Raw genomic sequence first — 14,143 nt, 5'->3', positions numbered from 1 at the left:
ACAGTTTTATATTTTATTTGGTTTGGGTGCAAAGCCCTCTATTCACCCCCACTTTTATATTATATACTCACTGCTCGATCCTCAGGGCCTACAAGTGCCCGACGCATGGTGACATTCAGTAACTATTTGAATGAGTGAGTGAGTGACCCTATTATGTCACTGATTTGTCTGCTTTACACTCAGTGTTACCCTCAGCTTGCTGAATCTTCAGAAAAGAACATTTCTCAGTGCTCTCTCTGCCCTGTCATATGTCAGAGCCAGAGAAGCTTTAGTTACTGCCCAGCTCTGGCTTCTGTGCCATCGCTTCTCGGGCATCTTGGCCACGCTGATTTCCAGGGTGTTGGTTCCTTCGTCCACACCGCAGGGATCACAGTGTGGCTGTGCAGGAAAGATGAGAATGTGTGTGCCAGGGGGACATCAGCCGTTCGAACTGTGGCCTGAACCCTGACCCACCATCTTCCCTTCCTTCTGCCTTTCAACTTGTCACCAAGGCCCCTGGCTGTGGCCCTCCGGGGTGGTGTGGTCACATCTGCAGTTGTCTGCAGCTGCCCTCCAGGTTAAAGGAGGGCCGACAGGGCACCCCGGCAGCTGCTCTGAAACAGTCTACAGATGACACAAATGCCCCCATCAGCAAGCCTGCTCTGCCTACCCATTTTCTTTCTTCTCATTTTAAATCCTAACAGAGCCTTCTCTCCACAAACCCTGACTTTTGTGTCTGATTTATTTCTGAAGTTTGTAAAATCAGAGTTTAAAAAAGAGGTTCCCTTTTGATTACCTCACCTGCTCCCCAAGCAACCACGCTGTGGGGTCCAGCAGAGCCTTTTCCGCTGCTTTGTCCCCAAGCCCGCGCCCCAGGGGCATCATGGCAGCTCCTGGGCTGCTCACGGGGCGCTCACAGCCTCAGCCAGACCAGGCGTCCACCCCAGCCTGTCAGCAGCCCCTGCAAACAGAATACCCCTCCTTGCTCTCCACCTCACTCACTTGCAGTTTGTTTCCATGTGGCCAGGTCAAAAATGGGCCTGTCCTTGGGTCTTTGGCAAGAAGGCATCTATTTTTAACCAGAGAGGGCAACATCCCTCCCGCCACCTCCATCTGGGGCATTTCGAAGCTTGCCCTGGGCTGACAGAGCCCCGGGAAGACCCAGCACCGCCCTCACTGTGGCTCACGCCCCCAGCCCAGTGCCGATGTGGGGACAGGAAGCCTCCTTCCCGTCTGGATGGGCAGCACCGCCTTCCATGCAGGCTTGGGCCCCGGGAATGGACACCAGTCTCTCTAGAAGCGCCTTTCCCTGCCCTCTCACTTCTCAGTTCTATTCACCTCACCTCTCTGGGCCTTATTTGTCTATCTGTACAAAAAGGATGTTAAGTGATGATCCAAACGGCCCTTTCACGCCTACTGTGATCTCAGTGGGGACACTGCTGGTTTCAGGTCATGGGTAATGCAGGGAGCCCCCATTTAAAGGGAAGCTGGCTCTATTATTTTCTTTTAATCAGAAACTAGTGATTCGAACCTAAGCGATTGGATCTCAAAAGTCCAGGCTCGTGACTGCCGAACTGACCAGCGTAGTGAAAGAGCACGTGAGCAGGCAAGTGTGCGTTTGTGGGATGAAGCAGAAGTCAGACTGGGCAGGCAGCCTGGAATAAACAGGCCACGGGAACGAAGGGTGCCCGCACCAGCCCTTTACAGAACTTGGTAGAAACGTGGTCTTCAAATGTGACCTGTGAGAAGGCAGCTCTTCCCCACCCAGGCAGGGCACAGGGTCCATGCCACCCGGCCAGTAGAGTCCTGTCTCCCCCAGGTGACGGACACCCTGGCTGAGCCCCTCACCCACTCTGGGCACAGCCCTTCTTGGACTCTGGCTGTTGCCAGCAGCAGAGCGGGCGGGAGTTCACAGCAAGGGCACGGGTCCCAGCTATTCACGCTTCCCTCCCAGCTGCCGGCTGGGCCACTGACAATGAAGACTCGGCAGGGCAGCAGCCAGAGTTCAAAGCCCCCTTTTCCCCAGACTCCTGGCCTGGCTTTGCTCTGCCTCTGGGCTCCAAACAAGAAAAAGGCTGTAGAAGCCGGAACAGTGAAAAGGTAGAGGCAAGAAAACAGCCTCTTGGAACCCGTGACTGGGGACTGGACCTGGGGCTGTGATGTGGGCGGAGCCAGGGACCCCGGTGCCCCGACGGGAGGGGTCAGGCTTAGAGGACATGCACACCCAGGCCTGGCATCTGCTGCCACCTCTCCTCCCCAGAGCTCACTCAAGCAGAGTTCCCTCTGCAACTCGCGGGAGCCCGAGTGTGTAATCTTCCAGCTTTCTGGAATCCCAGAAGTCATCGGAGCTCCTCTGCACATGGGCAGGTGTCTGTGTTTTCTATGAACCATGTTTCCATGGTAAAGAGATTTTAAGAATTCCCAAAGGACAGACAGTGTCACCAACTGCAGAGAGTGGAGCCTCTGGCTGCCTCATGTTTGAAAGCGTTAAAAATAAAGACAACATTGACATTTGGGGTTGTAATGTAACGGAATTACAGTCTTTTAAAGGCAAGAACCACTTATCTACACTACATGCAATATTCAGTGTTTTGTTCACTTGTCTAATTGGATTAAAATATTTAGCTCCCTTTAAAATCTCGATTGTGAATTTATATTGCAAAATGTAATGTCTGACTCGGGAAGCAATAAGTGCAGCAAATGTATCTGAAGCGATATAAAATTCAGTTTATTTTTCTTCCATGAGTCGTCTTCTTCTGAAATTATTTACTCTTGGACCAAGTGAACTGTTAACCGAGGAGCAAGTTTGGCTTAAACGAAGCCGTGTATGCTTTTCAATAATAATTACACACAGGACCTTCAGTTAAAAAACAGAAAGTTAAGCCATGCTCTTTCAGTCGCTTGGGGAAGTTTGTCTGAGGTTGTAAGACCCGTATATTAGAAATGCAGCGCTAGGGGTCTTATGTCATTCTTTAAAAACACTCAGGCAACGGGGAGTTAATGACATTTTAGCTGCATATGTTCAAGTTTATTTAAAAAAATATGCAAGTCACTTTGGTTGACAGTGTCTTGTACACAGTTTTGAAAGAATCAGGGCAAACTTTAACAGAGTCAGTTTTTATTTGAAAAATATTTTCTGGGAATGTATCAGTGTTTATTTTTGAGACTGACAATTCGGGTGAAAATCAGGATAAAAACAAAAAAACAACAATTTGGTTGAAATCAAATTGTTTGTTTTCATCTATTTAGAATTCTTTCCAAAAAATCTTGGTTCAGGAGGACGCTTTTTAATTTATTTTATTCAGTGTATTTCCTGTTCTATTTCACCATCTGTCTTCCAGGTAACTAACTTCACAGAAGCTCCTGTGTCAGCTGGGCGAAGTCCCCAGGGTTCAGGGAGGGACCCAAAAACCCTGTGAACACCTCCAAGTCCATCTCTGGCGGCCGGTGGCCTCACCTGCAGGAGGGCCCCCCAGCCGGCCCCCAGCCTCACAGCCTCGCTTTGAGTTCCTGTTTCTGAAACCTCCCTCCTCCCTTCTCTCCAGGTCACACACGGCCTTTCCTCCCTGCATCATCTTCTGAGTCTTTGCTTCTTGTGGTTTGCAGCTCTGTTCCACGAGTCCTTTGGCGCAAGGAGACGATGTCCACGATTTTGAACATAATCACATATGGCTGCTGGATCCGCACACAAGTTTAAATCAAATTAGAAAGTAAATTCACTGCCAAGAATGCTCAGAAGTCATAGGGCCAACTGATTAATCACTGGTAAGTCGGTTTCAGATGCTGTTTTCTAAACTGTAGAAGTGAATCATCTGAAGGGACTAAAAAGGAACCCTCCCCAGGCTGAACACCGAGCACGGGACCAAACAGCCTGTTGCGACGGTGGCCATCAGAAAATGCAAATCTGCTGAAACCATATCCATCACCAAATAAACATATAAACAAATAAAATCATCTTGATGTATAAGCCGGTCCTCTAAGTGGACAGGTAGCCTCCATTCTTTTTCATCTCTCAGATGCCGTGCTCCCTAAAAAAGACACCAATTCCCTTACCAGCTGGCATCACCCTTCCTGGCCAGATGTTAGAGCCCCAGGCGCTGGGTCACAGACCCCTGACCTAGCTCCCAGCTGCCAGGCCTCGCCTGACCTCCCCTGGGACCCTGGACACCAGTCCAGGTCCGCCCCCTGCTGGGGTGCCTCCTGGCTACTGCTCAGCGGAGCCCTCACACAAAGACACCGGACCTACTGACAGATGCGTGGGAGCCGAGTCTAGAGTACGGCCAGGTTAGTGCTTCCACGTCTGTCTCTCCACAGGGGCCAGTGCAGCACCTCATGCTGTAAAAAGCCATTTTCTAGAAGTACCCCCCCTCGGCCCCCCGAGTGAGTCAAGAGATTAATAAAGCCATGGTTTTCAGCAGAACAAGTTAAAAAAAGAGTCTTGAGCTTAGTAGTCAGCGGCCTGAGCCATGGCCACCGGGTCAGGCCTGGGGTCAGCCTGCTCTCGCCAGAGTGGCTCACCACAGCAGCTTTGAAGGGCAAGATGGGAATTCTCACGGCCAAAAGTATCACCGTGGCATCACTACAATGATGGCCAGCTCCCTCTGCCAGACATGCTGTGCAGGTTTCAGAATTTAAGCAGAAACAATTTAGGATAATAAAGCCTTCTAAACAGGCTAGATGCTTCCTGTCAGAGGCCGCAGGCCACCCCGGGGCCCTGTCACCTGCTTCAGGACACAGGAGCAAATCAGGGGGATGTGACTCAGCATCCGAGCAGGTGCCCAGGCCAGAACACATCCATTTTCCTTTGGGTAGTAGGTGGACAGAGCTTTTTAGAGTTTGATGTGCAATAGTCAGTGATTCTGCGTCACTCATCCAGGCTGAGAACATGGAAGCCTTCAGGTGAAGCCTCCCTAACAAGAGACCCAACCAGGGGACTTGCTCCTGGGAAACCAGGAGTGGGGCTGATCACTCCAGAACCCTCAGGGGCCCGTGCCCTCCGAAATACCGGCGAGGGCCAAACACGCTGACCCACCGCAAAGGCTCATTGGAAGCTCAGCTCACAATTCAAGTTCATTCCATGGCCAAAGCAGGTCTGACGCCACGCTTGTGTGGACAGAGCGGGCCTTTGGTTGCGAAGTTTAGCAGAGAGCTTGCAAACCTGGGTCCCTGCCTCCTCTGTGAACGTTAGTGTTTGGTACTGAAAGCTAACAGTTCCTCTACCAAACTTCTTTTGTTATGTTCGTATTAAAATAACTCCAAATGTAACATGTGCGTCCGAAAGACCCCTTTAGAGATGAGCCAGATTGGCCCGTATCAGAGAGCACAGGATGGTGAAATCATTTGTGTTGCTTCAGGCAAGAGAAGAAAGACCTGCTCATTTTTCTGAGGATTTTTTGAGGTTTGGGTTTTTTTGTTTTTGTTTTCGTGTGTGTGTGTGTTTTTTTTTTCAATGTATTTCATGAAAATTTTGCAATCCACGTGGCAATGACCAGATTTTTCAGCCCTGGAAGAGGTTTCTAAGCATCAACGGTCCAGGGTAAGATCTGAGGGGGCTGTAAGGGAGACAGATGGGGAGTTAAAAGGCAAACCCCACATGAGAATGAGCTGATCCAGAACCGAGAGGGAACTGCCACGTGCTCGGAGCTTGTGGAGAAGACACCCCACTATCCACTCTTCAGTCGCTCCTGGCTTTCAGAGGCCGAAAGACTCACTCATGCCATGTCCCTCCCCCATACGTGGCAGGAACCCCATCACCTGCCTGGAGACCCACCTGGTGGCCCTGACCTCCGTTTGGCACCATGTACACCTCCCACAGGACCTGCCCAGGCAGGTTCCGGCCCAGGTGGGGGCTGCAGAGGTGAGGGAGGGGTGCCTGGGCGTGTCTGAGAAGCAGGGGAGAAAGGAGCAGCATTGCCCCCTTGGTGCTGGCGCCATGGGGCCTCTGCTTTCCCTGGGCTCCCCCTGGGGGCTTCTCAAGGTTTAGGAGGAGAGAGGAAAAGAAACACCCTGACCTTTTTTTTCAGCAAGAGATCCTGCCGAGCACCTCACGGCTCTCCTCATTTAACACCTGCCGTAGCCCCTTGAGTTAGGCCGGCATGAAACCCACTGTGAATTTAGAATAGACTTCGGTGACTTGTTCAGGCCTTACGACCATGACGCAGTTTGTTAGGATGCAGATTCCTGGGCCTTGATCCCAGAGTTGCTGCCTCGGGGTGTGTGAAGACAGGCCCCGGAATCCATGTTCCTTTTATCTGTTTACAAGCATCCAGGTGACTGTGGTGCATGGTGTGTGGCTCGGACTGAGGGCAGCGTACACCATCCCTTCCCTGCGAGCAGCCTCAGAGGCACTGGGGACAGTACAGGCGTGTCCTTGTCCCCAGGCCTCAGTTCAGTGACTGGTATGGGGGTGGCGGTGTGTTCATTTACTATCTGTGGAACAGATGAGTGTTTTGCAGAGGATTTGCTGGGCTGCGTGGGAAAAATCACTCAGAAGATAGTGGCTCCCCGATACCCATTCAGCACATGGTCATTTTGAAAGGACATCCTTTTCATTTTCGGATGCGTTTTTTTCCCATGCATCAGTCCCAGCAACGGCTGTGTGACGTCCCCCAGGCACTCACAGGGCACCTGGGTGCAATCCTAATTAAAGGCTGAGGCCACGCCAGCCCACGCAGCACCTCATTACGCTAACACATTGCTTCAGGGGGCAAAAAGTGCAGCCTCTCTGACAGGAAGAGAAGCAATTAAAAAAAAATAAAAAGGTTTCATTCGATACTCCAAGCTCAGCTGGGCCCTTTCTTTCCTCCATCATCCCTGCTTATGGCCCCAGACTAACCCTAACAGGGGAAGCCTAAACCGTGGGGTGAGACTTAGGTTCCATTTCGGTGTCCCTACTGGCTCGCTATAGACACTTGTTTGAGCCTCAGTTTCCCTATCTGTAAAATGGAGACTGATCAATCCTGAAGGTGTGTTTGAGGGTAAAAACAGTTACCGAATGTGATATATGTGACACTGCCAGGCCCTCTGCAAGAGCTCAAAATCTTAGCTCAACTATCAGTCCGCTAAGTTAGGACAAGGCTGCCTTCCAGTCACAATGCCTCCCCTCACTGGGAGCATCTCATTCCTCAACCAGTTCAGACCTCCAGGGCCCGTTCAAAGCCGGCCTCCCAAGAGCCTCCTGACCACTGCAGTCCACCCCACCCCGCCCTCCACAGCCACCCCCACTCCCTTCTGTACCTCTGGCTGCAGTGTCTGTCAGGCATGGCTTAGCTCTCGGCATAACTCCCTAAAGAGGACAGGCTCCCAGCCCCCAAGTCTCTGTCCCCCACTGTGCCCAGAACGGTTTTCAGGGTCTCCCTGAGGACTCACACCCCAGCCCTGGGTTTGCACAGTACCTGGGATCTCAGATGTGCCACCTCCTCCGACAGGCTCTGCCTCTCCAGCAGGAGCTGGTTCTGCTTGTTGAGCAGCTGCACCAGTTGCTGGGCTGTGGCCTGGCTGTGCTTGTCCAGCTGCTTCAGCCTGGAGAAAAATCCACGGGAGAATGAGACGTGGGTCCTGAGGACTGGGAGCAACGGGCTTCAGAGGGAAGGGGGGACGATGGCTGACTTCAGCCCTTTCAACGTGTCCCGTTGCTGATGTATCTGGGGAGCGCCTGACAGTGGACTTCGGGCTGTAAGTCTAGGGTGATTCTGACGGAGGAGGCTTCGCTAGCAGTGGCTCCTGGAACACATTTGTTAAGTTCAATGGAATTGTACCCACTGTGAAAGGAAATCAGCAGCCTTTGTAATTAGAAAACACACAGATAAGTTGGATAAGTAGAAAAACTGAAAACTTAAACTCACAGAGGTCAAAGATGAGGGGTCTAAATGCCACCGTTGTTCAGCTGGCAACGTCTGGGGCAGGCGCCCGCCCTGGCTGGGGAAGTGGGTGGGGGTGATGGAAACGCTGGGCTAAGGGCTTTCCGTTACTAATCACTGTCACGAGCTCCAGCATCGCTGACCAGATGTCTTTCAAGATCCTAAATTTGTCATCCTACTAATGGGCGCTCCTCTCCAGACTTGCTAATTCACTCAAACTATTATCCGCATTTGTCCACAGACGGCTTCCCACAACCAGTAGCACGCGCACCGGTGGAAATGGGGCCTTGGATTAAATTTAGAGTTGAACGACTACCCGGAACTAACTGTTCTGGAAAGAAGTTGGAAGTGTCATCAGTCCTTCCTCATGGTCCTTACCACCCAAAGCACCAACTTGTATTTTAACTTGTATTTTCCCAAGAAAAGGATTTTAAAAGCTCAGGATGCATTTCAAACTCCAGGCTCAGTGTCCAAGAGCTAGTTAAAGACCTTGAAAGCAGCTCTGCGACACTGGCCTCAGGCTGCCCTCACTTCAGGTTCCCCTGCGGGCGTTTCTGGTGGGTTGTGAGCACAACTAAACATTTCTGGACCTTAGGGGGGGGCCAGCCTTATTTTTGAAAAAGAAGCAATAACCGGAAGCCGGGAAAACTGGTTTCCGGGAAAACTTAATGACGGACCGTTACTTACCTACGCCCCCCCTTCATTCCTTTGGCCACCGCCAACTTTCTTGGTTTCCAACCGGGAACCGGCTCCTTACCCCTGCCGCCCTTCTCAACTTCGGATGGATTTCGCGGGGGTCTCAGTTTAAACCGCCACTCCCGTCCCCACCCCTGCCCCCGCCTCCCAACAAGCTGTGGGCTCCCAGTTGTCAATCACACCCGGGGTTTTGCTACTCTTCCTCTGGTTTGTTCCACATTTGCAACAGTGAGACGCGGCGGACACTGCAGCGGGTACTGAGTGGGCACTGTGCCTGATGCTCACAAAGCGCGCCCGCTCCTAGGAAAGGGGAACGTGGGGGCGGGGCCTCGTGTTGGCCACGCCCATAAGCCCCAGACCCCGCCCCCTGGCCTCCAGCTTCCTCCTGGTTCTGGGGAGTAGTAGACTAAGGACAAAGCGCACGACACGACTTAGTTCTTCCTTCCTGTGTCTGCGGCTGCTCAGGGCCGGGTTCATGGGCTTCCTCACTCCCCGAGCCTGGACCATGGTAGGACCCTTACCCAGCCTCCCAGTTCCCCGGATCAGGCTGGGGCAGAACCACACAGCAAGTGTGAGGTCTCCTGCTTCTGTACTGTAACAATGACAGTAATGTCCCCCCCTCGTTCTAGTTACCCTTCCTCTGATCTTGGAGAAAGAAAAAAGTTTCCTCTGGTGAAGCCATGGCCTTGCAGCTCTGGTAAGCCCAACCTGCCCCCAACACCACCCATCACAATGTCACCTGGAAACAGTTTCTCCTGAGAGCACCCGTCTCAAACCACCCTACTGGCATCAGACCAAAGAGATGGTTTCCTGCACTGCCTCCCGGGCAGGTAGCAGCTGGGAGAGAGACAGGCAAGTACATCCTGGGCTACAGAGAGGCTGGGCCAGCGGGCGGGGTCGGCGAGGAGGGCTGCTGCAGGCAACCACCACTCATGTGCACAGCAGTCTGCTGTCCAGCCCTAGAGTGGGTCCCATTGAAGATGCAGAGATGAGAACAGCCGGCTTCCTTGAGAAGCAGACAATCTAATGCTTGTATATTTAAATCAGGCGAAAAGCACCCTCATTAGCACTTGCGCTCTCTAACCCCTTAGGTGGCTTTCCCCCTCCAATCAAGTGGAGAGAGCCATGGGCTCAGAGCGACTGAGGCAGCAGCCCACTGGCTTCGCGCTTGCTCGAAACAAATGGGACAGAAACATGACATAACTAGATGATACCGCGAAGGCTTAAAGGCCAGAAAGCGCTGGGCGTGGCCATTCTCCATGGGGTCCCTTGCCCTGTGCGCTGACGAATGAGATAAAGGTCCTGCAGACTGATGGGTTCAGTATGTGTTTGGGGGGCTCCTGGAAAGAGGCGCTGCCCAATCCAGAGCTATGGGCTGAGCCAGAGTCTGCTCACGCAGCACAAACAGCCGGCTGTGGGCTAGCCGCACTGGCTCACCACTAGACAGTTCCGGTCTAGACCCTCTTTCTGTGGAGCCCTCGGAACTGAGATGAGGCTCATTTGGTGGTTTGCAATCTGTGGGCCTCGGGTCCCTGCAGCAGCTACCCGGGAGCACCCAGGCCCCACCCAGACCGGCTGAATTAAGTCCCTGGGTGCCAGCCCGGCCTCATTGCAGGACACCAGCTGCCCAAGGTTTTCCCGCAGAAGCAGCACTGCTGTGAGGAGTAAGCCCCCTTGGGAAAGTCCCGCCTTCCCTCTGGGACGTTGACACCCTCACTAACCTCATGGCAGAAGAGCTAAGGACGGATTCACTTTGACTCAACGGGAGCCAGCTTGAACACTCTAAGCAGGCCCTCTCAAGAGCATTTTTCTCTCTTTAAAAACTACGCCTATGCTCCCTCTTTTTTCAGGGCCCGCCTCTATCCTGTCGCTCCATGTGCAGCAGTGAAGTCAATCACAAGCTCGGAAAAGGTAAAAACAACATCCAAACTCACATTTGCTGAAAAAACAACTCAGATTTTAGATACAATATATTTAGATAGGAAATATATTTCAGTGGCAGCTTTCTCTCTCAAGGCCTAGTCTGAATATTGGGATAACGGGCTTTTTTTAAATTAAAAAGTTTGTTTTGGAACGGACTTCCCCAAACGCTGCACAACCAAGCCTACACTCTGTTCATGGATATTTCACTACCATCAGTGAGAAGATATTTCTTGGGGTGTCCTGCTGACACATTAGCTGTCTCTGATTTTCCACAGTGGTTCCTGCTCTCATTTTTGTTTGGCCTAAGTTCACATCTGCAGCCAACCACAACTGCAGTGACGACCGCTGACAAGAGCGAACGCTTACTGAGTCCTGGGCTTATTCCTCTGCAACGACTATGTGGTTAAAAGCTCATTACAATCCTATAAGGTAGGAGCTAGCTTCCCATTTTACAGATGAGAAAATGGAAGCTAAGAAGTTTAATTAACTGGCACAAAGTGACGCAAGAAGTGGTAAAGTGTGGAGGCAAATCTAGGCGGTACCAAGATGTTTTTAACCTTTGTTAATGGTTGGCTAATTCATTGAGCTAATTCAGCAAGCCAACCAAATCTCAGTAAACACTTCTCCTGGGTCGAGTACTAAGGGGGATACTGAAATACACGGAGAATGACAAACGGTCCCTGCCCTTGGGGGTTCCCAGCCAATATGGAGAGATGAGCTTGGAAACCCAAAGGTGCGTCGCTGAAACAGGATATAGAAGTGAATGGTCGGGGGGACAGGTATGAGGTCCAGGGAGGTTTATCTACTGAGGAAATAGATGACCGTCATCATCTATTGAGAGCCTACTGTGTGCCAGGCATTATGCTGAGCACTTATCACTTGTTAACTTTGTAGTGCTTATGACAATCCCAGGAGGCGGGGATTATAAGTGTCTCCACTTGAAGGACGAGGACACTGAGGCACAGCCAGGGTGATGACTAATCTAAGGTCAGTCGGCTTGCAAGCTGGGATGTGAAAAGGTAAATGGGTGTTGGTCTGGCAGGGGCCAGGGGCAGGGCCATCCCACAGGGAGGCAGCACTGCAAAGGTGCTTGTGTCTGGAAACTTCGAGCTGTGCAGTCCAGCTCAGCCAGAGGCTGCAGGCTGTGCAGAGAGGGTGACGCTGGATCCAATAGAGCTCTGCAGCCCAACTATCAAATATAAACATCCTTCAGGTAATCAGGTAATGGTGCCATTTACCAAGAGAGGATGGAAGAAGGGACAGGCCTGGGTAGAGGTTCTAGGGCCAGGAGAGGGACCTGAGAGCCAGCCAGCCAGCCACCCGCCCAGCAGTTACTTGGCTTGGGGCCTAGGAAGGGTCTGGCTGGATCTCCAGTTGTGTGAGTCAAAGCTGCCGAGAGGTGAGGCCATGAACGTGGGGCGAGAGTCACCCAGGAAAGCCTGGCAGAGATTTTCAAGTTTGTGAAAAATACAGCTATCCGAGCAGCACCCCCGCCCCCACCCCACTGGCTAAGAACCCCTGGGACCATGAGAGAGAATAAGGCAGGACAGGGTCCCGGGGAACAGACGCATTTAAAGGCCGACAGGGGACAGAGAGCCAGCAAGATGCCGGGAGGTAGGAGGAAAGCCTACACAGAGAAGAACCTGCAGCTTAACCTGCAGCTTAAGGAAGAAGGGGCGTTCGAGGAAAGCAGTGGGCACTTGTGTGACATGCTGCCTGGCGGTGACACGCGGTGCGGATATGCCTTTCAGTAGGAGGAGCGGCAGAAGCCTGACTACGGGGACGCTGTTCTGGAGAGGGGCTTGGCTGGGGCCAAGGCAGCAAGAGGGGTACAGATGGCGGGAGCGCCTTGAACTGGCAGGCAGGGGACCTGGAGGCGAGGGGGGAGCCCCAGGCAAAGGGTCCAGGCTTCCCAGGGCAGGAGGGCACCCCGGGAAGAGACTGGGGCCCTGCTCCCTCAGGCAGGAAGCCTGGGGGAGCCCCTGCTCAGCAGCCTTGTGTTCTGCCCCCGCGGAGGGCATGACTGTCTGCTGAGGAAAGAGGCAAGGTGGTGGCCAGGGGCAGGTCATAAGGGCCACGCTGAGGGCTTAGACACAGGCACCCTGAGCTACCCTTGGAATGATTTCATCCCCTTCTCGGACCTCAGAAAGGCCCGGACCTTTGGCAGAGACTCTTGCTGTCCATCCACCCAAACGCCCTCCTGCTCTGCCCACCTGTGACCTTTGCAGGGGTGGTTCCCTCTGCCTGGAACAGACTCCCCTTGATGCTCACAGGCTTGGAAACTTGTCAGTGTTCAGATCTCGGCTCAAACTGTCATACTGAGAGGTTGCAATTTCTTGGTCTGTTTGAGTCCCTTGTTTTGCGCCATTTCCTCTACAAGCCATGAGGTAATTAAAGAACGGGGTGGGGCTGCCATCGCCAGTCCCCTGGCGGAGTCTGTTTAGGCCCCTCCTGCAAGGAGGAGCCCCGACAGCCACAAAGCAAACACATGCTTCGCACAACGGGAAAGAGATGGAGGCATCAGGTTTCAGAGCACATGCCTACCTGGTACCCTTCTTTCCCCTGTATCTCATGTCCGGAATAGCAGGTACTCTGTCGTTTCCCAGAGGCCCTAGGATATACTCAGCGTGTGCGTCATGCTGTCATGGTGCCCGGGGGAGTCGTGACCAGGCCAGGCTCATTGGGGTGGGAGGCCCTCGGTTCCCATGAGGCGCCTGGTGGGGTGGGAGGCCCCCCGATCCCACGAGGCACCCTCATAGGGCTCAGCAGTGTCAGCCAGTCCACGAGGAAGGACACTTCCAGTCCACTCTGCACCACGGCAGGCATCACCTGGTTACAGGTCCATTTCCTTAGGGACCTGGGGTGCACAACTGCCACCGGTGGGCAGAACTGGGGCCTCTTGGGGAAGAACAGCGGCTGTATCCATGCTGGGGTACAGCGGTCAGCAGAGGCTCCCCTGGAATGACAGGCTGGCTGGGGCAGCGTTTACCATGGAAACACGCCACTCTTTCTAAAGCCCCGGATGCTGAGACAACTGAAGGGACTGCTAAGTGTGCTGGGCCCTGTACATCTCTATTGCTCCAACAGCAGCCCTCTCCATCACACCCCCAGGCGTGATCAGAACCAACATTTTTTTTTTAAATATGCAAGACTTCAAGTAAGATGGAGCAAGTGGTGAAATACAAAACAACTTTATAGAGCTGAGCGGTGTCTTATGCAAAACAGAGGCGGTGCAAGCTGCCAGCTCTGGTCCTCTGCTTCAGACACTCGTTTGCAATGAATACTGTGAAAGCAAGTGAATACATATATTTAAATTTTTCTATGTTGTATGTGATACATACAAAATATATGCAGTGTATAAATAAGTTATGAGGTATAATAATCAAATGAACACTGTGAGCTTGGTACCCATACTGCGGGGCCACTCCCTGTGTTTCTGACTCCAGGCCAGACCCCTTCTTGCTCCAGAGATGGTCAATATCCTCATGCCTCTATGTGTTTTGATTAGCGGTGTTAGTTTCACTCAACAGTGTCACTACCTTCCTACAGTCGACAATGCGTATTTTGGGGTTTTTTTTGATGGTGAAATGTCTTTAGTCCTGAAACGTTTTCAGATCAGAGCCCCTTCCTTCGGTCCCTCTGGCTACAGTAAAGACTTTCTTCCCCTTCTTTGATATGTGTTCTCA

General features: G+C 52.4%; 2 protein-coding genes across 3 annotated transcripts in view; one reads left to right on the top strand and one right to left on the bottom strand.

The window, feature by feature from the left end:
- The window catches only part of AKT3 (AKT serine/threonine kinase 3), a 256,037-nt gene extending 252,303 nt beyond the window's left edge, over positions 1-3,734 (top strand). Inside the window, exon 13 of the mRNA XM_019647580.1 lies at positions 3,586-3,734. Within this exon, the coding sequence (XP_019503125.1) occupies positions 3,586-3,635 (50 nt within the window). The 3' untranslated portion in view covers positions 3,636-3,734. The remainder of the gene's footprint in view (positions 1-3,585) is intronic.
- The window catches only part of SDCCAG8 (SHH signaling and ciliogenesis regulator SDCCAG8), a 222,945-nt gene that overhangs the window by 3,587 nt on the left and 205,215 nt on the right, over positions 1-14,143 (bottom strand). Inside the window, exons 17-18 of one of the 2 annotated variants that reach the window (XM_019647572.1) lie at positions 7,374-7,500; positions 3,787-4,007 (exon numbers count right to left, since the gene is read on the bottom strand). In XM_019647572.1, coding sequence (XP_019503117.1) covers positions 3,801-4,007; positions 7,374-7,500 — 334 coding nt within the window. In that variant the 3' untranslated portion in view covers positions 3,787-3,800. Of the gene's footprint in view, positions 1-3,786; positions 4,008-7,373; positions 7,501-14,143 lie in introns of those variants that run through there. The other variant, XM_019647573.1, reaches the window with a different exon arrangement.

Source organism: Hipposideros armiger, unplaced genomic scaffold, assembly GCF_001890085.2.
Source record: "Hipposideros armiger isolate ML-2016 unplaced genomic scaffold, ASM189008v1 scaffold_113, whole genome shotgun sequence".
In the NCBI taxonomy this organism is placed as follows: domain Eukaryota; kingdom Metazoa; phylum Chordata; class Mammalia; order Chiroptera; family Hipposideridae; genus Hipposideros; species Hipposideros armiger.
The sequence above is the reverse complement of the archived record's forward strand: the minus strand, read 5'-3'. Positions and strand labels throughout refer to the sequence as shown.